The sequence below is a fragment of the Schistocerca americana genome, chromosome 7 (assembly GCF_021461395.2).
Source record: "Schistocerca americana isolate TAMUIC-IGC-003095 chromosome 7, iqSchAmer2.1, whole genome shotgun sequence".
Classification (NCBI taxonomy): domain Eukaryota; kingdom Metazoa; phylum Arthropoda; class Insecta; order Orthoptera; family Acrididae; genus Schistocerca; species Schistocerca americana.
In genome coordinates this window covers 371,727,761-371,753,788 of record NC_060125.1, presented here as the reverse complement: position 1 = coordinate 371,753,788, position 26,028 = coordinate 371,727,761, and the positions used below count along the sequence as shown (strand labels likewise).

Genomic DNA, 26,028 nt, shown 5'->3' with positions numbered 1-26,028 from the left:
ATAGTGGAGAAGTGAGCATGTAGTGCCTCGAGAATTTCGGGGTCTTCAACCCTCTCGAACACTCGATATTTTAGGTATAAGTGTGGGAGAGTGGAGCTGTGTCTACCGTGCCACCAATTTATGTGTGTCCAGGAAGGAAGTGTATTGGGAGAATACTGCAATTGTGGCGGTCGATCAGTGCAGGCAAGTGTTTGTCGCTCGCGCCATAGAAGCTGTATGTGACATACAAGGAGCAACCATACGTTATTCTTTGACAGTGTAATGATTGTAATTGTTATGAACAAATGAAATATGAAACTTCCTGTCAGATTAAAACAGTGTGCCGGACCAAGATTCGAACTCGGGACCTTTGCCTTTCGCGGACAAGTGCTCTACCATCTGAGCTACCCAAGCACGACTCACGCCCCGTCCTCACAGCTTTACTTCTGCCAGTACCTCGTCTCCTACTTTCCAAACTTTGCAGAAGCTCTCCTGTGAATCTTGCAGAACTAGAACTCCTGGAAGAAAGGATATTGCGAAGACACGGCTTACCCACAGCCTGGAGGATGTTTCCAGAATGAGATTTTCACTCTGCAGCGAAGTTCTGGAAACAGAGGTAAAGCTGTGAGGACGGGGCGTGAGTCGTGCTTGAGTAGCTCAGTTGGTAGAGCACTTGCCCACGAAAGGCAAAGGTCCCGAGGTCGAGTCTCAGTCCAGCACACAGTTTTAACCTGCCAGGAAGTTTAATATCAGCGCACACTCCACTGCAGAGTGAAAATCTCAATCTGGAAATGAAATATGATTTGACTGGAGACTTTTAATTCAGGTGTTAGACTTGCTAGAAGCAAGAACTGTCTTTGAATTTTTGGTGGTTATTAAACTCACCACATTTTAAATATACTTAATTGTATCTGACGGTTAAAGACATAATTGAATTGCAAGTATTTGTATACTTATGTGAGACTTGTGGAAATGGAAATACACCAGAACTGACTGAAAGTATTATGAGAGTGCCTAGTTATTTCAAGAGCAGAGGCGCAGAGAGAAAGAGAGAGAGAGAGAGAGAGAGAGAGAGAGAGAGAGAGAGAGAGAGAGAGAGAGTCTTTTTTTAATCCCTCGAATTAGCATTATTTCTTTGAAGAAGAAGTTGTGGAGATTGACGCAGCCACGTATACAGAGAAGAGGATCGACTGTGTTTCAAGTTAGTCAATTGTAATGAAAGAAAAGGAAAGTGTACAATCCAGTTCTGCACCGTTTCTATTGTCACCAAACCGTTAAAAGTATGGTACAGAAACACTACTTGAAAGATAATGCCTTGCTAGCATCATTACATCTCCTTTAATCATAAATGGTGAGACATTTGTACTTATAATGATGCAAAAGCGTGAACACAGATGATAGGACTGAACCGATAAAACATTGTTGCAAACAATGGGAAAATGTTAATTACAGAAATGGGAAAATGAAGTTTCACGATACATTGGAAACAGTCACTGGTGATCACACTCAAATGCTTCAACTGTCTACACAACTGTTACTCGTAACATTCAAAGCTAGCTAGCTCTCTCTCTCTCTCTCTCTTTCTCTCTCTCTCACACACACACACACACACACACACACACACACACACACACACACACACAAACAAACAAACAAACAAACCAGCACTTTCCAAATAATTAAATGTTGGTTTCAGGTTGATAGATATGAAGACTCCACAGCTGCACAAATGATGAATTCAGGATGCTCAATAATACTATAATACTGATAGCACTTAAGCAGGAAAGGTCTAAACACTAAGGCAACTTTCTCTCTTTGTGTTTAATGAGAAGTTTGCTGAAGAAAGCTGTAGAAGCACTCTACATATTCAATGAGAAGTGTGCTGGGAAAAAAATTGTAGAGGTTCACAGCTTTACAGCATTGCTTTAGTAATGGCCAGAGCTTGCAAAAAAGATGCACAGACCAATCGTGATTTTAACAATGAAATTTGACAATTAATATAATTGTACTCATTTAACAAAATTTTGTACATAGAGAAATCTTATGATGAGTAGTTTTGAATCAACTTCTGAAATGCTTCCCGTTTTACTTGAGGTATACAATTTTATTAGTTCCTGCATCAGTTATTTGTGAAGATATTTGATCATTCTTCAGTTTGATGTTATGCACAGGCTACACTATTTTTATTTAAGAATGCCAAGATAGTGAGTAAAATTGCTGACATGTTCTTGAAAAAAAAGTTAAAGAAAAAATTATTTACATAAAAATGAATTTTTAACACACCACATATTAAAATTGAACTAAAAAGCATAAAATACTTTCTCCTCGGCCCATACAGATACTTCTGAAAATCTGCAATAGCGAATTTTCAATAGCTACGAAAATACAGTGTACAAAATTTTTTTAAAAAATCCAATGTTTAAAAAATCGTAACTATTAAGTTATTTGAGATGCACGCATGAACAATGTACTGTTGGAAAGAGCAAACTCTCGAGTTTTACATGGTTCCCACTAAGAAGGGGAGGCCACAACGTTTGGAATGTGGATTTACTGCAAACTTCGTACACTTGTAGTACTCCATTAGGACAAAAAAATGTGTTTAAGCAGTAGTGCGTACTTCTCAAGTGTTATTGAGAAAATCACAAGATAATTTCAGTCGTCAAATATATACCTGTGCCGGCCATTTTTACCATGAAGTAGCGGCAGTCAAGTGGTTAGCGTTCAGACCCCATAATCGCTGGATCGAGTTCCGTTCGCCAGGTTTCTTTTTTTTTTTCTCATATTCTTTACCATTTATATTACAATTGATATAATGGGAAAAATATGTGTAATCAGATGAACTTTTGTTAAATTTACAATGTTATTTGGCAGTCTACAAATTTTTATCATCACAAATAATATAATATTCGTAACTATTGACTAGTAAATGACCAAAGGCATAAAGTGATACTGAAAATGTTTGCTTGTCTGTGATCTGAGAAATCCCTTATACCTGGAAGGAGCCCAAAACTACTTGTTACCTGCAAGTTTTGACTGGCACAGACGGCTTTCAAAGAATGAGGGGATGGCCAGGCTGGAACCGGGATAAAATGGGTATCATTTGACAGTTAACTTGCATAGTAGTGAGACCTTGCTTATGTAGCAGGATGAAATAACGTATGTGCAAATTGTTCATGAAGTATAAAACCTTACATCATGACTACAAAAATGAAAGTGTCGAGAACTGCGGACAAGGAATTTCATGAACATTCAATCCATAGTGCAGTTGCAAAACATCGGTTGAAAGATGCATTCATATATTGTGATAGTCTTCTCAAGAAGCGGACATCGTCGATACAGAAGCATCAGCAATGATTTCTGAAGATTATGAGCTAGCGGAAAAGCCGTCAAAAGCTGATTATGTTCCATTGGAGACCAAAATAAAAGTTGTTAAACTGGCGAAAGAACACCCTATATGGAGTCTCCAAACCCTCCAGATAAAAGGGTCTAGAAGTTTGACAAGAAAAGACGAATTGAAGAGATGGGAAGAAAACATAAAATCTGGAGGATCAACGACCGATAAATATTTGCTAATCGATTCATGGACTTATGACTGTTTCGTGGAGTCTCGCCAAAATTATCAGCAAGTAAGTGTTCATTTTTGTCACTCTACATCTGTGATTCTTGAGTTTCTTCCGGCGTATTTGATAATCAAAATATCCACGGGTGTGCTGCCGGTCTATAGTGTCCAACGGGCACAATATTTCGGCGATCATACATGTCGCCATCATCAGGTGAACTGACGGACTGAGCTCCTGTGAACGTGCCGGCATGGAGATCCGTACGCTATGGCTGCTCAGAGGGCCTCTGAGCAACCATAGCGTACGGATCTTCGTGCCAGCACGTTCACAGGAGCTCAGTCCGTCAGTTCACCTGATGATGGCGACATGTACGAGCGCCGAAATATTGTGCCCGTTGGACACTATAGACCGGCAGCACACCCGTGGATATTTTGATTACTCTACATCCAATTTTCTATATCTTCAACAACCTCATTCGAAGAAATAATTATATTAATAAAATGAAACTACTGATTTTACTTTTCAGGTGGCAACCAGAAACCTACAGCAGTGGGCTTCGGCTGCTGCACGCCAATTCCAATCGGAGGACCTCATCTTCAAAGCACGGATAATAAAATTCAAACTACGGCACAGAATTCGGCACAGGAAGATCATGCGGCGTTTGAGTTCGAGGGAATTTGCGTCTGTGGAAGAAACGCTGGAAGCCGCGAGAAAGTTTCAATTGCAGACGAGGACAGTCACGCCGATTTTTTTTAATGTTATCAATACAGACCAGACGGGTTGCCAAACAACAGAACTCTTGCCGAAAGAAATTCTAAGACCGTGTTTGTCAGAAGGCACGATATGAATAAGGTGACACACTCGTACAAGGCATAATAAGCGATAAATTTGCATGGCGAATTATTGCCGCTCGTGTTTCTTTGTTTGCGAGAAGCCATGGGGAAGTTTGGACCAAAGGTTCAGAACACCATTGACAAATTAACGAAATATCTTCCGAATGTCGTTGTAACGAGTTCGAAATCCGGGAAACTTACCACGCAATTATATTACTCATTTTTATCTAGCGTCATGCTTCCCTACATGAAGAAAGAAAAATTCTTATTAATAATAGATTATTGGGGGGATCAAAAGAATCATGGTTTGTACGACAAAATTTTCACCGTTGATAAAGGACTTGGAACATGTAGGGTTAAAATCGTACCTCTGAAATGCATGCCAGTTTCCCATCATGCACTGTTTATTTCTGCAAGAAACTCAAAAATTTCACTAAGCATCTTCAAAATTGTTCTTATTTAATTGAAAGAGAACAAGAAATTGCTTCTCGTGAAGGCACTATTAAAATACACTCGATACAGCATGATCAATTATCAGCGCCAATATTTAAGGAAATACTGCATAATGCATGGTTTGCTTTCAAATTATCGGCTGAAAAAGAGGTTTTTAAAAATGTTGTTTTTCCATGGAAAACCTCAAAAGACCTTGTGTATGCGGAAACATAGCATTTATTCAGTGTTGAAAACGACGATAAACTGTACATCTTTCGAAAGCCGTCTATGCAGGTCAAAACTTGCAGGTAACAAGTAGTTTTGGCTCCTTCCATGTATAAGGGACTCCTCAAATCTCGGACAAGCATACATTTTCAGTATCACTTTATGCGTCTATTAGTCGATAGTTATGAATATTATATTATTTGTGATGATAAAAATGTGTATACTGCCAAATAACATTGTAAATTTAATAAAAGTTCATCCGAACACACGTATTTTTCCCATTATATCAATTGTAATATAAATAGTAAAGAATATGACTGTGTTGGGGAGGAAAACGGGACTCGATCCAGCGATTATGGGGCTTAAACACTAACGACTCGGCTACAGCCACTTCATGGTAAAAAAGGCCACACAGGTTTATATTTGATGACCAAAATTATCTTGCGATTTTCTCAGTAACGCCTGAGAATTATGCACTATTGCTTACACATTTTGACGTCCTAATGGAGTACTATGAGTGTACGAAGTTTGCAGTAACAAACGTCGTGGCCTCCCCTTGTAAGTGGCAGCAGTGCGCACCCACTTCATTACTAGTACAAATGGTGTCAGAGCAATAGAAAGTGTTTCGTGGTCTATGTTTTGTGCAGTGTGGGTCAGTAATAACTGTTCACCGTGACTTTTGTAGTACATATGGTGTGGATCCTAGCACAGCACAGAGCATTAGACGATGGCACGAACAATTCCAAGAAACTGGTTGTTTTTGTTAAGGCAAATTGCCACGCTGTCCCCAAGTGTCCAACACACATGTTGAATGCATCCGCCATAGTTTCACAAGGAGTCCACAGAAACCTGTTTGCCATGCAGCTCGACAGCTCAACATGCCCTCCATGTCCATCTGCCATGTCTTGTATCGACGTTTACACATGAAACCATACTAAATTCAGCTACTGCAAGCTCTTTGTGAAAGTGACAAACAACAACATGTGGAATTCTGTAATTTTGTTCTCGCCAAGATGGAGTGTTTAGTGACAAAGCAACTTTCCATATAAATGGACAGGTGAGTCGTCATAATGTGGGAATGTGGGGTACGAACAACCACATGAAGTTGTACATCATGAGAGGGACTCTCCAAAATTTAATGTATTTTGCACATTTTCATGGGAAAAAGTGTATGGTAAATTTTTCTTTGCAGAGAACACTGTTACAAGAAGCACGTATCTCGATATGCCTGCAAACTTCCTTTTCCCACATTTGGAGACTAATTTGAATGACTTCATTTACCAGAGCAGGATGGGGCATCGCCACACTGGCATCTAGAAGTGTGGGAATTTTTAAATCAAAGAATTAACGAATGATTGATTGGTTGCACTGGACCAAATGATTCAGCCTTACATTACTGGCCTCCAAGGTCCCTGGACCTGACTGTATGTGATTATTTCTCGTGGTGGTTTATAAAAGACTCCGTTTACGTGCCTTCATTACCAACAACAATGAACGAACTGAGACATCACATAACGCAGTTGTGGAAGCTGTAACTCAAGACATGCTCACTGCAGTGTAGGAACAATCTGAATACTGCATTGACATACACCGTGCATCTCAAGGGGGCACACTGAACACCTATGAAAAAAACTTTCTGAGTTTCCCATTCAACAAAAAACAAAATTCACTGTATACAAGAGCTGTTAAAAAAGTAAGGTGTCTTCAAATTGAGCAGGGAGCATACATTCGATTATCGATCTTTTTCTTTGTTATGTTGGTACACATTTCCCGAACATATGCCCACAGTTTCAAGTGTACAGCATACTTAATTTGCTTCTGACAGATAGAAAGGTTAGAAGTGTTGTGATGCGCTCGGTGATTTTCGATTATTATAAACAATGGAGCAAAGAATTTGCATCAACTTTTGTGTGAAAAATGGAATCGAGTGCTCTAAAACACTTGAAATTTTGACAGTGGCATATGGTGAGTCTTCTCTAAGTAAAAAAAATGTTTACAGGTAGTTCAAGCTCTTCCAAGATGGCCGAGAAGATGCCAATGACGAACCTCTCTCTGGACGCCCCAACACATCAACAACAGATGATAACATCGAAGCTGTGAAGAAAATTGTTTTGGGAAATCGTTGAATTACCGTAGAGAAGTTGCTGAGGACGTTGGCATATCACTCAGTTTGTGTCACACATTTTTTTTCAGATGTTTTGCGCACGAGACGTGTGTCAGCGAAGTCTGTTACAAAACTTCTTAATCTTGATAAGAAGAACCATCGCATTAGTGTCACACAGGAGCTCTTGACTGACGTCAATGATGATCCTGATGTGCTCAACAGGGTCATAACTGGTGACAAAACATGGGTTTATGGTTATGACTTCAAAACCAAAGCCCAATCGTCCCAATGGAAGCACCCGGAGAGCCAAGAACGAAAAAAGCACGCCAAGTTCAATCAAATGTTGAAATTTTTCTCACTATTTTTTTCCAATTACCCTGACGTAGCGCATCGTGAATTTTTACCTCAAGGCCGTACGGTCAACAAGGAGTATTACCTTGATGTTATGCGCCATTTGCGAAGAGCAATATGCAAAAAAAGTCCGGAATTGTGGGAAAACAATTCAGGGCTTTTGCATCATGACAATCCACCTGTTCATACATCAATGCTTGTGAGAGATTTTTTTGGTCAAAACAGCACAACAATCATGCCTCAGCCATCATGTTCACTGGATTTGGCCCCCTGGGACTTTTTCCTGTTCCTAAAACTGAAGAGATCTATGAAAGGGCGAAGATTTTCAACGACTGAGGATATAAAAACTGCATCGCTGGAAGTACTCAAGGTTGTACCAAAAAGTACTTGCGAGAAGTGCTTCGAGGACTGGAAGAAGCTTTGGCACAAGTGTATTGTATCTGAGGGGGATTACTTTGAAGGGGACAACATGAATATTGATGAATAAATAAATATTTTTTCATAAATATATAAAGTCACCTTACTTTTTGAACACACCTCGCATGTTTATTAGTTTCAGAAATATAAACATGCCAAATCAGATGATTCTTTTTGATACACCCTGTATTTCTAAGATTTAAACGAAAAAACATGGGGTGCATGCCATATGTAACTGATGCACAAATAGTTCACCTCTTTATTATTCTCAAAAAACTGAGTTTTTACACTGAATGTGAACTTAGAAACAAAGTCTCAATTTTAGAAAGTAAGAATAAAAGTGAGCCAGATGTGAAAAAGAAGGTATCCCCACCACCACCTCTTACTCGAAATAGGTGGAGCTGGAACAAATTACAAAGATCAGCTTTCAAATATCATACATTTCCAACGTCCGAGTGAACAATCTGAGGTTACATAAAGAGGTGCCAAAATTGGTCAATACACTTGGAATCAAGAATTTCTCCACATCTACTAAGTAGATCGACTAACTTAACAAGTGGTATAATGTGGTCTACAAAAGCATATGAAATGAAGAAAATAATGTGAACATAAAAACTACTAGCGAATGGCAAGAAGGTAGGTTAAAAGGAGAGCATTCTAACCAAAAGGCTTCTTCAAAATAAATTCCAGAAAGATAAGAACACACACAAATTATGTATATAACCGAAAGTTATATAGATTTAGCCTGCCTGCTGGAAGACAAATACTGAGTGCAAACTAAGAAAATTTCACCAAACAAAAGCGTCCAAAAGAAGCTATTTTATGTTTAGGAATTACCTTAGATGCAGGCTAACTACACATTGTGTTCCTGAGAACCAAATTAATTTCTACAATAATGCGTCGGATTACCCGTGAGAACCAAAGGCATAGAAGAAAGGTAATATGATTTACCCATATCTCTACAGCAGACATCTTCTATGTCTTTAGCTCTCAGAACCAATTTATTGTTACCTTTCTTCTATGCCTTTGGTTCTCAGGACCAGTAATTGTGTCTAATTATACACTATTGTGGTTCTTGTGCTACTAAAACACCAGACTGCATTCATTCAGCTGGTTGTCCATATGGATATATTACACACACAAAATTTCATCTACAACATTATCAATTATACTTACTTATGGTATCTTTAAAGGGTTGAAAATATAGTTATCTGACTTGCATTCAAGTGCAAGGAGAAGATACATAAAAGTGTTATTTTTTATCCAACTTACTTTGACAAACAAGGCCACGTTCAATCGGCCACATGAAAAATGATGTGCATATTTCACAAGCTGTTGGAATATTGATAATTGTTAAAAGAAAACAATGTCCTGCATAAATTATTGGATCTTCCATCTTCCGCTTCTTTTCTTTTTTCCTCTTAGCTTTGCTAGGCTTTTCTTCAAGATGATTCAGATTCATGAACTCATTCATAAATCCTCTGAATGCATTTACTCCCATTGTTACTGGAAAATCCTCCTTAGTATTTTCTTGGTTACAGACAGTTTGCATTATCTGAAACAAATGAAAAAAAAAATTTAAAAAAATGGGCATCTACAGTATGAAAATCCTTGATATAAAATGAAAAAAAAAGGACGTTAATAGATTTGTTAATCTACACATCCAAATTGATTTTTTCACCTCTTTTTTTTTCTTTGACATTAATTACACAGGAAGTTACATTTACTATTTTATTCATAGCTGTAATTTTCACCAACTGTAGTGTATATTTTCCAGAATAAAGTTTAGTCATCAGTTGTAAATATAATTTTTATTATGCTTTACTGGTTTCGTATATATTTTCCAGAATAAAGTTTAGTTATCAGTTGTAAATATAATTTTCATTATGCTTTACTGGTTTCGTATATATTTTCCAGAATAAAGTTCAGTCATCAGTTGCAAATATATTTTTTATTATGATTTACTGGTTTTGACAAATTAATTTGTCATCATCTGAAGCTCTGTGCTGTTTTAGTATATGTGATATCTTCTTTGTAGAAGCATAATGCCATGATATGTCCAAAAATGGACATATGCTTTTACATATGTTCCTTGCTGCTATCACAACAGTGTGACACATACACTGATGTGATTCAGTTACCGTAAATTGTCAACCTGTGTTTACAATAATCACACACAACAGTCATTGTCTTGGAAGAAACGTGAGAGCAATAGAGGAGCAGTGGCCGTACAATGCCTATGACACCACGGTGACAAGAAAAAACATGTTATACATTCACTCAATTGGAATCTGTTAAATAAGACAGACTATTTGTAGACTTCGTCTTTTTCAATGAACTGTTCAACTCCAGTTATCCAAACTCTGGCTACGTGTACTATTGTTCTTCCCTCCATGAAGCTAGTGTAAGTGCAGCATGAACATTACTGGGACGACGAGCCACCGTTGCCAGGTGATAACTACTAGTCACTGTCTGTGTGTTGTGGACATGCTGACTGTATGCATTGTTTTGTTTGTGAGAGCCTTTAGTCATTCACAATGCCTTCCAGAAGAAAACTTGCTGTGTTATCATTAGCAGACAAACTAAAAATTACAGAGCAATCAGATAAAGGAGTTACAGGTAAACAGTTGACTGAGATGTACGATGTTGGTCAAGCAACAATTTCAGCCCTTAAAAGGAGCAAACCTACACTTTTAAACTTCGTGTCATGCTTGGAAACAAAGATGGAAGTTTTCTAGAAAAACAAACAAAAATTTAGTAGATGCTGTTCTCCAGTTGTTTTTGCAGCAACATTCTATGGGAAACCCAATTTCAGGTCTGATTCTTTGTGGTAAAGCTAAGACCTTAGTTCAAAAGTTGGTGGTTCATCCTTTAAAGGAAGTAATGGCTGGCTAAGAAATTTTAAGTGCAGGCCTGGTGTCCGTGAATTAGATATAAGTCACAAGAAGTTAACAGTAGACTCCAGAGCTGCAGATGATTCTACTGAAAAATTTAAAGCTGTAGCAGACTCCTACCAACCTGAGTTTTTGTACAATGCTCATAAACCACTCGTTTGAAAAGCTCTACCCAGAAGCACTTTAGCATCTAAAATGGAGTGTAGTGCTACAGAACATAGTGTCAGAAAAGGATGTGTTACGGTACTTACCTGCGTGAACTCTACGGGAAGCCATAAAAAACCCCTTCGGTTGATGGTTTTATAAAAACCAACCCAAGGCTCGGATGACTGCAGCATTGCTAACCAAGTGGTACAATGAAATTTTCATCCATGAAGTTAAAAAAACAACAAAAATCTCTCGGAAAAAGAGACAGTAAAGTGCTTTTGATTGTTGATAATGCACCAACTCATCTCACTGCAGAATTACTAGAAAGAGGGGATGGCCAGTTTACATAACTCTTTCTGCCAGTCTGTTACGAATACATGAAACACCATTACAGAAGCAACTTTTAAGGAAACTTTAGGTAGAGAGCGAAGATGAAGGAGGTGTGTTGGGTTTTTTTTATTTAAAAAAAAAAAGGAAGAAGAAGAAGAAGAAGAAGAAGAACAAAGATTGCGCTTACATGGTGGTGGAAGCTCAGAGCTTGGTTAAGGCAGTCACATTTAAACGTGCAGCTGACGCTGAAAGGCGTATCAACTGAAGAAGAGAAGGAAAAGGGGAAAAAGTAAAAAGAAGCCAAGGAAAGGAATTGGAAGAGACAGGAGAAGATGAGGATGACATGTCACTTGAGGAATTAAGAAACATTCTTTGAAACTTCCTGGATGTTCAGAAGGTAGTGCTTAAGATAGAGCAGAATAGATGGTGTGTGATTTGTCAGACCATATGATTTGGCTGCCCAAAAACAGACGAAGACAGTCAAACAGCTTACTTTGAGCAAGATGTTCAGCAGGAATGACTTTCAGCACCTGTACTCAACAGTTCGCTACATACCATGTATGTAAAGCTGTTGCATTTTCATTTCAATCACTAAAACTCTTTTTCTTTAAAAATATTTTTTTCTCCCGTTTTCAACTCACAGTACTGCACATACAGTACATAATTACTGTAATTAAGATACATCGACCCTTTTTTTGAAAAACATGCAATCATCCAAATTTCTGATTAACCGAATGGGTTCGAATTAAATCAAATAATTGTAGTTTTACTGTTATTGTGATGTTCCAAATGACAAAATAGGTTTGCAACAAATGATTATTGTATAAAAGAGCACAAGAAACGATACTTTGTTTGACACAAGTATCATATTTATTTTGAGAACTGGATTTTGGTCTTGTGCTCTGAACTTCCAGCAGTAACTGCAGCACTCAAAGAAACGAAGTTTAATCAGAAGAGGTTGGCAAGTGTGCCAAAACAATAATGTGAGCAAGACTGAATATAGGAAGTATTGGGTCCTGATCAGACTTTACTGCACCACCCGATATCACGGTAAAGAATAAGTGGAACACTGCAAGCTCATTCTTAAGACTCTATAGAGCGCAATTCAAACTCAATACTTCATGTTGAAGCATTGGTCACAGTAAAATTTAATCGATACTCTAATACTGTTATACAGGGTGGTCCATTGATTGTGACTGGGCCAAATATCTCACGAAATAAGCATCAAACATAAGCACTACAAAGAACGAAACTTGTCTATCTTGAAGGGGGAAACCAGACGCCGCTATGGTTGGACCACAAGGTGGCGCTGCCATAGGTCAAATGGGTATCAACTGCTTTTTAAAAAAATAGGAACCCCCATTTTTTATTACATATTCGTGTAGCATGTAAAGAAATGCGAATGTTTTAGTTGGACCACTTTTTTCACTTTGTGATAGATGGCGCTGTAATAGTCACAAACATATGGCTCACAATTTTAGACACACAATTGGTAACAGGTAGGTTTTTAAAATTAAAATACAGAATGTAGGTACATTTGAACATTTTATTTTGGTTGTTCCAATTTGACACATGTACCTATGTGAACTTATCATTTCTGAGAACACACACTCTTACAGTGTGATTACCTGTAAATACAATACCCATTAATGCAATAAATGCTCAAAATGTCCGTCAACCTCAATGCATTTGGCAATATGTGTAATGACATTCCTCTCAACAGCGAGTAGTTTGTCTTCCGTAATGTTCGCACATGCACTGACAATGTGCTGACGCATGTTGTCAGGCGTTGTCAGTGGATCACGATAGCAAATATCCTTCAACATTCCCCATAGAAAGAAATCCGGGGACGTCAGATCCAGTGAACATGCGGGCCATGGTATGGTGCTTTCACAACCAATCCACCTGTCATGAAATATGCTACTCAATACCGCTTCAACCGCACGCGAACTATGTGCCGGACATCCATCATGTTGGAAGTACATCGCCATTCTATCATGCAGTGAAACATCTTGTAGTAACATTGGTAGAAAATTACGTAGGAAACCAGCATACATTGCACCATTTAGATTGCCATCGATAAAATGGGGGCCAATTATCCTTCCTCCCATAATGCCGCACCATACAATAACCCGCCAAGGTCTCTGATGTTCCACTTGTCGCAGCCATCGTGGATTTTCCGTTGCCCAACAGTGCATATTATGCCGGTTTACGTTATCGCTGTTGGTGAATGATGCTTCGTCGCTAAACAGAACACGTGCAAAAAATCTGTCATCGTCCCGTAATTTCACTTGTGTCCAGTGGCAGAAATGTACACGACGTTCAAAGTCGTCGCCATGCAATTCCTTGTACACAGAAATATGGTAAAGGTGCAATCAATGTTGATGTAGCATTCTCAACACCGACATTTTTGAGATTCCAGATTCTTGCGCAAATTTGTCTGCTACTGATGTGCGGATTAGCCACGACAGCAGCTAAAACACCTACTTGGGCATCATCAATTGTTGCAGGTTGTGGTTGACATTTCACATGTGCCTGAACACTTCCTGTTTCCTTAAATAACGTAACTATCCAGCGAACGGTCCGGACACTTGGATGATGTCATCCAGGATACCGAGCAGCACATACAGCACACGACCGTTGGGCATTTTGATCACAATAGCCATACATCAACACGATATTGACTTTTCCGCAATTGGTAAACGGTCCATGTTAACACGGGTAATGTATCGCAAAGCAAATACCGACCGCACTGGCGGAATGTAACGTGATACCACGTACTTATATGTTTGTTACTATTACAGCGCCATCTATCACAAAGCGAAAAAAGTGGTCCAACTAAAACATTCATATTTCTTTACATACTACACGAATATGTAAGAAAAAATGGGGGTTCCTATTTTTAAAAATGCAGTTGATATCCATTTGACCTATGGCAGCGCCATAGTGGGCCAACCATAGCGCCATCTGGTTCCCCCCCTTCAAGCTAGACGAGTTTCATTCTTTGTAGTTTTTTCGTTTGATGCTTATTTCGCGAGACATTTGGCCCGGTCACTATCAATGGACCACCCTGTATGTGGAGTGGTGCCAACATTTAGAACCATTTTCTGTGGGTAATTTATTTCAAGCGAACTGATTCAGGCTTGCCTAAGAAGTAGCTGTGTAAATACTCTAAACATGTACAAATTGTGAGACTAGTGCTACAGCAATCTCCGAAAGCTCTTTCAGCTAATAAACTGTTGAACTCTGAATTTCAAACAAGAATCTTAGAAGAATTCCAACAATAGATCCATACTTTCATCCTTTTAAAATTCAAACTGTGCAACAATTACTACTAACTGATCTAAGGGAAGCAGGGGAACTGTGTATCAAATTATTGGAAACAAGGTAAAACACAAACCCAATTTGTTCTCAGACAAAGCCCATTTCCTCTCTATGTGATGTTTGAAAACAATATTTTAAACACCATGCTCAAGAAAACCTATGATTATTGTGCCAGACACCTTTACATAACAAAGTTACAACATGGTGTAGACTTCCTTGTAAATGGAACTCTCCTCTTATTGGTCCATGACTGCGTAGAACAATATGGCATTCTGGGTCCACATGGAAACAAACGCGGTTTGTTTATTTAATTCAAATGGTTCAAATAGATCTGAGCATTATGGGACTTACCATCTGAGGTCATCAGTCCCCTAGACTTAGAACTACTTAAACCTAACTAGCCTAAGGACATCACACACATCCATGCCCAAGGCAGGATTCGAACCTGCGACCGTAGCAGCCACGTGGTTCTGGACTGAAGCGCAAGAACCGCTCGGCCACCTTATTTAATTCTCCAAACTAGTTTTGGCAAAATATCACCTTTATCAGTGAGTTCTTTATTCTAAAACAAGAAAAATGAACATAATTAGGTACATTACTTTAGGTATATCACATTATGAAAAAACATTCCAGATGTCTGGAACCGGACAGTACACGTTACTATATGTTTTTTCACAATGTAATGTAAATATGATGTTAATTTTTCATTTTTTGGAAGAAAGTCTATATTGCCTGAAACTAATTTGGGGAATTGAATAAACAAACAGATTCTTCATTAAGACAGACCCAAAATCCTATATTATGGTTTGGACTTCGGAAGATGGCAACAGATACTCTTACACATTACGCAGAGAAATATTCAGAGAAGAATGAAGACCATCTCACTCCGATGTGTTAAAAAAGTAACTATTATACAAAATACTTTTATGCAAGCTTCAAAAAGAGAGAGAGAGAGAATTGAAATAACCGTAATTAAAAATTTTAATTGTGTTAAATTACCATTATTAAAAGCTTAAATTGTGTTGTCAATTCCGCTGCACTCTGCATCTCAATATATACTTTGACTTGAATGTACCATTGACTACATCTATTTTATTTGAAAATCTAGACAGTGGAAGTTATGCAGCTGTTCTAGTTTCATTGTGTATTTCATATTGAGAACAAACTATAGTCTATTTGCTGTCAGAGATCTACCATTGTTCAGTATTCCTAACCCTTTACCCAAACTATGAGAAATATTCAAACAGATTAGATTTTGCAACACTTTTAGATGTGACGTACAGAGGAATCTTTTCAATCAAAAAGAAATGAATTGTCAAAAACTAAACGAAAGCAAGCACAAGTAGAAAACATGTACTTACCATACAGTAGAAGACTGAGAGGTAATCTATCACTTTGGAGAAAGTTTTTTGGTTACCCCCCTCAACCCCCCCCCCCCTTTCTCTCTCTCTCTCTCTCTCTCTCTCTCTCTCTCTCTCTCTCTCTCTCTCTCTCTCTCGGACCAAAAGGCTAGTTGTGATCTTGAGCAAGCATCTTGTTCTTTTAGTAAGTAAACTTTTTTTTACTGCAAATTTTGCACAAAATTGTTTCTTTTGTGCATGTCATTAGAGCGAAAGGGGGCACAGCATATCTGCAAGCCAAGGGGGATGAGCACCTGGACTCGTGTGCCTCGAGACACTGGTTCATCAGAGCAGTTATACCATGAAAATGCCGTACCACCTAGGAGATTTGCTGTAGACCATGGAACCTCACCGGGCATGACAATGGTCATGATGTTACTTGTCAAGGGAAACCCAGAGAGGATATACACAACACAAAACACGACGGCTAATATGTGTTGTGAACTTTGTTAAAGTCGTATGCTGTAGTAAAATCTAACATGTAATGTAGATAACAGAGGTGAACTACATCTACGATAAAGCAGCAGCATGTGAATTTATTCAGTTGTAACTGGTATTTGAGCATGCGAATTTATTTAGTTGTAACTGATGTTTGCATCTTTGAGAAAGGAGTCTGCAGCCTCAAGATATAGATAATGGTACATGTGAGACATTCCACTCCTGCACACTTTGAAACAGGACATCTGGATGGGTCTGTGCCAGCAAAATGAAAAAAATTAAACTAAGGAAAAGAAATAAGTTTGATTTCTTCCAATGCATGGCAGTGTGAGACAGCAACCACTGTTAATAATATGAAGGTACAAACAGTCTTGATTGCAACTTATTTTATTTATCCTCCAATGACACATTTTGCCTTATACAAGGCATCTTCAGATTGGCTGGCAAGGTACGCTGTTAAGCAAATACGATGCAGTGCATACAAATGCCCCAGCAGGAAACCACCATTGTCATAATTTCAAAAAAACATTGTGCAGTGCCCACTGTGTTTCATGAAAATATTGGATTCCTGCTGTCAACCATCCTTCTGAGTTCTTGGTTTAAACTGTATTTCTAACATTGAGACTGGTTTCCCATATGGCGTGTCCCTTAGCTTGCTCAGCACCCCTTGATTCAGTACCATTCCCCATTCGGTGTCAGCCTACACGTCACAAGACAAGACATACTGAAGAACGTTTTACACTATTTCGCCTATATACATTACATTTTACAGTTCTGTCCACACTAAGCAGTCACTCGCAACAATATTTAAGGTTAATATATGTGACTCTTCCCATTTAAGTGGTTTGTAAATTTTATCACTAAGTATTTTGTTGAACTGGCAGTCTTCAGTTGCGCGTGATTTATCATGTGAGCGAAATTCAACAGATTCCTTTAAGTCATGTCACTGACCTCGCACTTTTCATTATTTAAGGTTAATTTCCAATTTTTACAGCATACACGTATTTTGCCTAAATCATTTTGCAATTGGTTTTGATCTTCTGAAGACTGTACTGGACAGCAAATGTCAGCATCATCCAAAAACAGTCTAAGATAGCTGTTAAAAGTTTCTTCTAAATTATTTGTGTCGATTAGGAACAGCAGAGGGCATTATAACACTCCTTGGAGAAAGTTTTACACAATGACTTTCTATCAGTTACTATGAATTGTGACCTTTCTGACAGGAAATCACAAGTCCAGTCACACCATTACGTCAATACTCCATGGTAATGCAATTTGATTAGAAGCCACTTGTGAGAAATGGTATAAACAGCCTCCAGTAAAACTTCACCAATCTTGAGGATTTAAATTTCTTTTAAATTTACCATGCTTTTTTGTTGCTTCTGCATCAGTGTTCTAACCCGCTTTGTGTCCCATGGGGGTATCAATTCCATCTCTTAATATTACTTGGTATATAAATTTACCAAATGCAGTCGATACTACTACTTTGAATTTAAGCCACATCTGGTCTACGCTTACATAGTTGATTCAGAAGGAATGGAGACTCCCTCAGCGAGGTGTCAAACGAAAATGTATCTGCTTGTGAAACATACATACTTCCTTTATTTTTGGTGAGTTTGGACACTGCAGTATTCAGTCCTGCTACAATGACCTTGTCGTCACTAATCCCTGCTCTTTATTTGCTTGGAATTACTTGTTGCTATGAAGTCAAGTATGTTTCCACAACCATTTACACTTCAAGTGAGCTACTGAACCAACTGCTCCAAGTAATTTTTGGGGAAAGCAATTACAACAATTTCAGATGATGAAACTTCCTGGCAGATTAAAACTGTGTTCTGGACTGAGACTCGAACTCGGGACCTTTGCCTTTCACGGACAAGTGCTCTACCATCAGAGCTACACAAGCATGACTCACGCCCCATCATCACAGCTTTACTTCTGCCAGTACCTCATCTCCTACCTTCCACCAGAACACTTGCCTGTGAAAGGCAAAGGTCCTGACCGAGTTCGAAGTCACGGTCCTGCACACAGTTTTAATCTTCCAGGAAGTTTCATATCAGTGCACACTCCGCTGCAGAGCGAAAATCTCATTCTGGAATTTCAGATGATGTTTTATACCTATGACCAGTTTTGGACATTATTTTTGCCAATATATTGAGCGTAGAATGAAGTCACCACCAACTACAACTGTATGAGTGCAATATGTATTTGAGATGATACTCATGTTCTTTTTTTAATGTTTCAGCAATTGTATCCTCTGTGTCAGGGACTTGGATATTTTTGAACACCTTTAGGTCCTTTACAAAAATTTTGTCTGAACTTATCTGAGGTTTCAGCACCTATAACAATTTGAATTTCAGTGTTTTCTATTAGCATTTGGAGCTCTTGTTATATCCCAACACAGCTATGACAATTTACTACTATAATACCTGTGGTTCCTGTCCTGCATTTGACCTACACCCTTTAAGACTGAATCCCTTCTGATTCTTCCCCAACACCATCTAACCTAGAAAACCACCCAGTCCACTCCAAACAGCCCCCACTAACAGTGTATCTGCCTCCTGTGAGTAACAAATGCCTGACCTATTGGGAGGAACCCAAAACCCCACCACCTTATGGTGCAACTCAAGGAATCTGCTGCCAACATGGTCGCAGAATTGTCTGAGCCTCTAACCCTCACTCAGCTCTGTACCAAAGGTCCGCAATCAGCTTGCCCATGATGCTACTAATGGTGAGCCATGCTTTCATCTTGCAAGCAAGGCTGGCAGTGTTCACCTTCAGATATCTGCCAGAAAGCAGAGAGAACCCACTTCCAACCCCAAAGCAACACACTTCAGTAGAACCGACATGAGCTACCACCTCAGGGTTGCCACAAATTTGCTCAAGTGAAATTTCCTGATATTTCCCTTATTTCCACACAAGTTTTAGCAGTTTTCCTTGACAAATTTTGAGATCTCAAGGGTAGTAAACAAATAAGTTGACACAAAAATGTAAGGATTTCTGTATTTCTAAATGTGTGAGCAAAAATCTTAAGTACTAACATCAACATCTTGTGTAATGAACTGCTTTTAGATGGAGAAAGCAAGCCAAATGGTATATACATTTCATTCAGACCACTGATGTTATATATTTCAATAAAGCGAAACACATTTGGTGACAAAAATATGCATTTTGTTGGAGTCACAAGACAGATTTAAAATACTTTCACTGCTTTCAGAAACAGCCTCAGAAAAACGTAGGTCTCTTCAAATAAATGTATAAGGTGGGGAAGATTTGTGAAAACCAACACTGTAGGTGACCGTGAATAAAATGTTGGTTCTACTATGTTCATTATTGTAGGTTATTACCCACTGTGTTATCTCTACTATTTTACAGGTATTGTGTGATTTTTCTTTCAAGAAATACAGGAGCGCATAGTGTACAAACTGCCAGTGGTTGCCACAATTTTCTTCTTCTTATTGTCCTTACTTTCTAATATATAAACTACTTTTGAAGTGCCAAAATGTACCAGAATAAATAAAATATCTATAGAACACCGCACTGTACAAATTACTTGTGACAAGACAGTCGCAATTCCTGAAATCCATTGCCCGTGGCCTCTGACCTGCCGAGGAGCACCAAAGTCCTGGGTCCATGGATAAACCATGAAAAACCACAGCATTATGCCACACACAGACAGACCCAGCCTGTCGGCAGATCGGTGACGCTAAATCTGACAGGCAGGACCTGCACGTTAGTGGGAAACTATGGGCTTCACATCGGCTGGCCCAATTCATTAGAAATACCCCCAGAAATGACCTGTGGTTTTGGCCCATCATGAAAGTCCACTTGTGTGGACAGTTATTAACATGTCACAGACACCATGTTGATGAAATGAGACTGTAGTGATCACCCGCGCAACAGTTAACTTAAGCAAATAGTTTGAGAATCAATACGAAAGGGGATAGGTAGCAACTCACCGTAAAGATGATCACTGAGCCACAGACAGGCACATAGAAAAGACAATGACAAACTCACAACTAAATTTTTGGCCATAGCCTTTGTCAGAAAACGGGGACGCTCACACATTCACACAATCACTCAGACACAACTCATGCACAAATGACCATTGTCTACAGCCACTGTGTCAACAAGTTCTGTGAATCACACCCAAACAAACTACTCGTCACGCCGTCCTGCCTCTCATCGACAGCTGCTAGGTTAGCAGCAAGTAGTGATGGCAGCACTGATTGCAAGCTGCGGGGAGCGGTGGGAAGGGGAGAAGCAGTGAGAACGAGAGAGTTGGGAAGCAGTGTACTTACTCAGCTGTGCCCAGCCAGCAACAAAGCACGACACCTCAGTAAACAAACAATTTCATGCTACTGAGACAAAAATTAGATTCTTCCAGTGTTTTTCTTTTTTTCTTTTTTTCCCTTTCTTTTTACAAATTTCCCTGATATGTTTGAAATTCCCTGATTTCCAGAACTTGTGGCAACCCTGCAACTGCAGTTGGCTACACCCTGTGGTCTTCATGGCATCCGGAAACACTCGTTCCACATCTGGGAGGACTCCTCCCAGTGTGCACACTGGACTTCCTCCCCTCCTTGGCAACCAAATCCCTAAGGGCCCTCTTAATTACCTAACACTGGGGCTCCTAACTAGCAGTACGCGCACCCTCCATAAATGCCCAGATGCTGCAAATCAAGAGGCTTCCTCTGCATCTGGCTCAGGATCTTTATCAGCCACAGACAGCAATTGAAACCTGTTTGTCAGATGAAACAAAGAAGCCTTTCAATCAGCCCTTGAGGAGTCTTTCACACCTGCCACACCATCAAACAAACCTCGCTTGACCACAGGTGAGGGGTCAATTTCACTGCGAGCAGTAACTGAGGTGGCCACGGTAGTGTAACAATCAGGGGACACATGGGACGTGCTGGACAATCCCTGGATCCCTGTGTCCAGCCCCCACAGTGATGCCTTGACAACAGCCTCAAGCTGTGTGACTGAAGCAAATACCATCTGAAGCTGTGAGCGAAGGGTCACCAGCTCAGCCTGCATCCGAACACAGCACTGACAGTCCCTATCCACACTAAAGACGGCAGAATTATACATTAAATTATTACAAATACACAGTTGGTAATCAAAATGGCGATTTATGTGGTTTCCCTGTATTACTAAAGGACATTCTGAGATGATAAGCTAACAGATTATAATGTCCATCCCCTGTTCTTCTCCAACCAGTACCTAACCTTCGTGACAATGACATTAGTAAGCCCTTAAACTATGAACCTAGCTTCTTCCTGGCATCCTAAAAGATAAGGTACCTCACTAACTTCAGCTACATATAAAATCTCACCTTAAGCTCAAATGTTAATAGCACTTGTGTTACAATAAAATAAAAATGAAGAAGAAATTATTTGAAGCTATACTCACATGGAGAAAATTAGCAATCAGATCCTTATACTGAATATTGAATGCCTTATCACCCTGTTTATTTGCAACACTGTATGTAGCCACGAGGTTATCCTTGAATTCTCGAAGTGCTTGCTTGAAGACTCTGTCCACCTCACTTGGTTTCTCGCCTTCTTCACTCTCGATCTTAAAGATCTGTATAACAAGTACATCAATCAGAAAAAGTACTACACAATTGTTATAAATACAAACACCCTTTCAAAAGAAGAGGGCGGACACAAACATATGGGATGGTTATTCAGATTCAACATTTGCTTTCTCCTTTGGCTTTACAAAGGAGTAACCCAACAAAACGAACTCATGGTCGTTACACACTTCCATCTCCGACACATTCTCATCAAACATACATGCAACCCATTTCCACATGATCATACGTTACTACGTATAACAAGATTTTAGAAAATAAAATTATGCAGAGTAATTTCAAAATACCATCTTTTATATATAAGTTTTGTTTGTTGGGGGGGGGGGGGGGGGGGGGGGACTTTGAACTACGTGGTAAGCAACCACAACATTACCAGAATATGTGAAAAGTCACAGAAACTCGTTCACAGCAGGTTACACATGCAACTAATTGTTTAATTGATTTTGCCCATAATTCAATGAAATTTGTCTTATAACTAAAAATACACTAAAAATTCAGCTGTAACTTGAATAAAACAACTTTGTGATTAACAGATCACGTGGGTGAACAGGAACAGAAATGTTGCTGACATGTTACAAGTCACACTTGAGCCAGTTCTGCATGACAGTTAACACTCGATCAGCTGCAACGTCAATTGCAAAGTTATTTTAATTGAAATACACAGTTCAGGATGCACAACAAGTGTGTGTGTGTGTGTGTGTGTGTGTGTGTGTGTGTGTGTGTGTGTGTGTGCAGGAGGGGGGGGGGGGGGGGGGCAGTCTTCTGACTTAGTACAAAACGTATTCAATTCAAGGGCAGTCTGTATTGGAGCACTTCCTATCCTCCTCAAATATCAGCAATCTGTGGAAGCAGGCATGTGATACAAAGAGACTATACAGAAAAATGCTCCAAAGTTACAATTTAATATGAATCACGACAGTGTGGAAGGACCCAACTTCGTCAACAATGGAGTTTACTCTGGCTCCCACTGCAGATTTCTGCTAGCATGAGATGGAAAAGCAAGAGATGGACCAGTAAGATAAGAGCATATCGAGGTGGAAGTTTGAAACTGAAAATATTCAATTTATCATAACTTTGCATGAACTAAATTTTATGTAACTTCTTGGGCCCCACTGATACCTGCTTTGGGTCATGGGTTGAACATCCCAGTTTTAATGCTATTGTTGACTGAATGTGACATTTGATGTTAAACCTCAGTCAGGCTTGAATTTTTGAATCAAGTTTAACTGAAATATTTAAAACGGTCACAGAAAATGGTAGAAAAATATTTTTTTTCAAAAGCTCTGAAATATATTACAAAAAATGTGCATAAAATATCCCGAACTCTCCCACCCTGGCTGATATTGATAAGAGTTAAATCAGGAAAAATAATAATGAGCATTTAGTACTTTAAACATAGCTGCGCTACAGCAACGGTTCCACGTAATCAGATTAAGAGCAGCCGACCAGTTGCAAAGGATAAAGTAATCTTTACCTAGGTTTCAATAGATATAAATCTATCTTCTTCAGAAGACGGCAGTATTACATTAATATGAAGCGATATGTCCTTATCGTTTTTACAAACATCTGCATAGTTTCATTAGTCAAATAAAATATAGCCCTGAGAACAGGGTTTGTCAGACAAATAAAATAGGTACATGGAAGTTGGAGAGCGCATAAGCGACTGCCGTCTTCTGAAGAAGATAGATTTATATCTATTGAAACCTAGGTAAAGATTACTTTATCCTTTGCAACTGGTCGGCTGCTCTTAATCTGATTAATGAGCATTTATTCCTCCAGGGATTTCATATGTGCCCATTACTTCTCCTTTGAGGGGAAGCTGCACAAACAAACCTGTAGCATGGGCATGGGCACCCATATGACACCCTCCTATGCGAATTTGTTTATGGGCCATCTAGACAAAACCTTTCTAAACCACAAAAAAATTCCAAACCTCTTGTCTGGTACAGGATTACCAATGATATATTCATGATCTTGGCCCAGTGCCTAGAAGTCAGAGCATTGTGGTAAATCTAGATGAGTGACAAGTCTTTTCTTATCATTCGATATCCATTGGTTTGGTATTACCCACTTTCAATCGGGCAAGCACTTGCGAGTATGTTGTAAGAGGTGTGTGAGCTATTCCAAGTGTCTTAACAAAATAGGCAGTTAGCTACAACACAAACCAGTTTGAGGCCCACATAAGAGCATCATTCTTGCATACACAACAATTACACAGTCTATGTGCACCTGTGTAGCTATGCAAATCACAGAAGTGCTGTGTCATAAGGTGAGGTAGTGTCCATCAAATTCAGCTACTACTGCCAAGCTGTGCAAAGATTGTTTCCGCTCTCTCTTGCACCCCACTGGCCAGTGAAGCCATGTCAGGCAAACACTTTCAGTGCTCTACGAGGCTTCCTACCCTCATTCCTTCATAGCCTCATTATCTCTCTCCCATTTGTTTCACCTGGTCATCATCCAAACTTGGCATCTTCCTGGATGTCGACCTCCGATTGCTCTACATACGTCAATATAAAGCCCTCTAACCGTCAACAGTAATAAATTGTGATAGTTGTCATCCCTTCTACACCAAAAGCCACTTCCATACTGTCTTGACCACATGTGGAAGGCACGTCTGCAGTGTCCAAAATTCTTTTGTCCAGTGTGCTAAAGGCCTCATTAAGGCCTTCACAAACAGGCACTATCCCCAAAATATAATAAACAGATTTCCCACGGCATATTCTCAAACACACCTAACCAACCCAACAATCCTAAGAACCACCTGGACTCCCATCATAAAACAATCAACAGAGCTTTGACTGCTTAACATCATGATCAGAAATGAGGAACACCCCATCCACAATCCTCCTCAATAATCCCAGTGGTATTACACTGCCTTGCCAATCTATGTTTTATCCTGGTCTATCCTTCTGCCACACCTACCCACCACATGCCAAATGGGTTGTATCCCGGTGGAACACCAAAGTGCAAAACCTGTCCAATACGCCCACCAACTACTTCATCCTTCTCTTCCATAACAGGCTTACCCTATCTCATTAGAATCCAGAATTCCTGAAAGCAAACAACTCTGCTGCAATTTCTGCACCCAGCATTTTATATGGTCCTGACCACTAACCAGCTGTATACCTGAACGAATGACCACTATCAAACTGTTGCCAAGAGAAGAATTGACAGACGACAGCCCAGTAGAGGAAAACATTGTTGAGCACAACGTATCCATTTCAGTGTCTACTTCACAACTCATGCCATCAGGATCGCCCCCCAAGTGTCTCTGAACTACATACACAGGAGTCGTCCTTATAGCACATCATTCATTATCACAATCCGCCTGGCCTCAATCTCAATTACCCCATGCCCCACATCCACCTTTACTCTGTCCCAAGACACTACATTCATGCCTTCTGCGCCACACCCACTGGCCCAGAGTCTCCCCTTCCTCTATTCTCTCACCTCCTCCCAACCCACTTCACCATGTAATCACCATTGTGCATTGCATGAATTCACTGTTGCTGATGTGCACACCATGTTCTTATTCCACGCACCTGCTGCCTCCCTTCCAGCCGTCAGTTACCTTTTTTCATTTTTTAAATGTTGTACCAAGATTTCAACTAACATGTATGCTTATTTGTGAAGAATGGACAGAAATTCCTCTTTTTCTACTTGCCAACAGTTCACAAGTGTTTCTCAAAGAAACAGTGGAAGAATTCTGCAAACTATTACTTTTCTGTCCTTTAGCTTGTTACCCTTTAAGTAATCTGTTTAATGTTTCATGACTAAAAACTCTGTTGCTATATTACAAAAAACCTTTTGGTCAAAGGTATTTTTGTCAGTGTCAACTTAAAAGAAAAACTATTTGACATTTCCTGAAGAAAGACCTCAATTATCTCAAAGGTTTTTGAGAAACAGCTTACATTAGGGTCATAGTTTAACGTCTGACTTTATTAGCCAAAAGAGTAACTTCTCATTGTTCCTGAAATCACACATTATGTCCTGCATTT

The 26,028-nt window shown here is 39.3% G+C and overlaps 1 protein-coding gene across 1 annotated transcript in view; it reads right to left on the bottom strand.

Moving 5' to 3' along the window:
• LOC124622651 (unconventional myosin-IXa-like) overlaps nucleotides 1–26,028 on the bottom strand; it is a 329,610-nt gene that overhangs the window by 59,859 nt on the left and 243,723 nt on the right. Inside the window, exons 25-26 of the mRNA XM_047148429.1 lie at nucleotides 21,847–22,020; nucleotides 9,174–9,456 (exon numbers count right to left, since the gene is read on the bottom strand). Coding sequence (XP_047004385.1) covers nucleotides 9,174–9,456; nucleotides 21,847–22,020 — 457 coding nt within the window. The remainder of the gene's footprint in view (nucleotides 1–9,173; nucleotides 9,457–21,846; nucleotides 22,021–26,028) is intronic.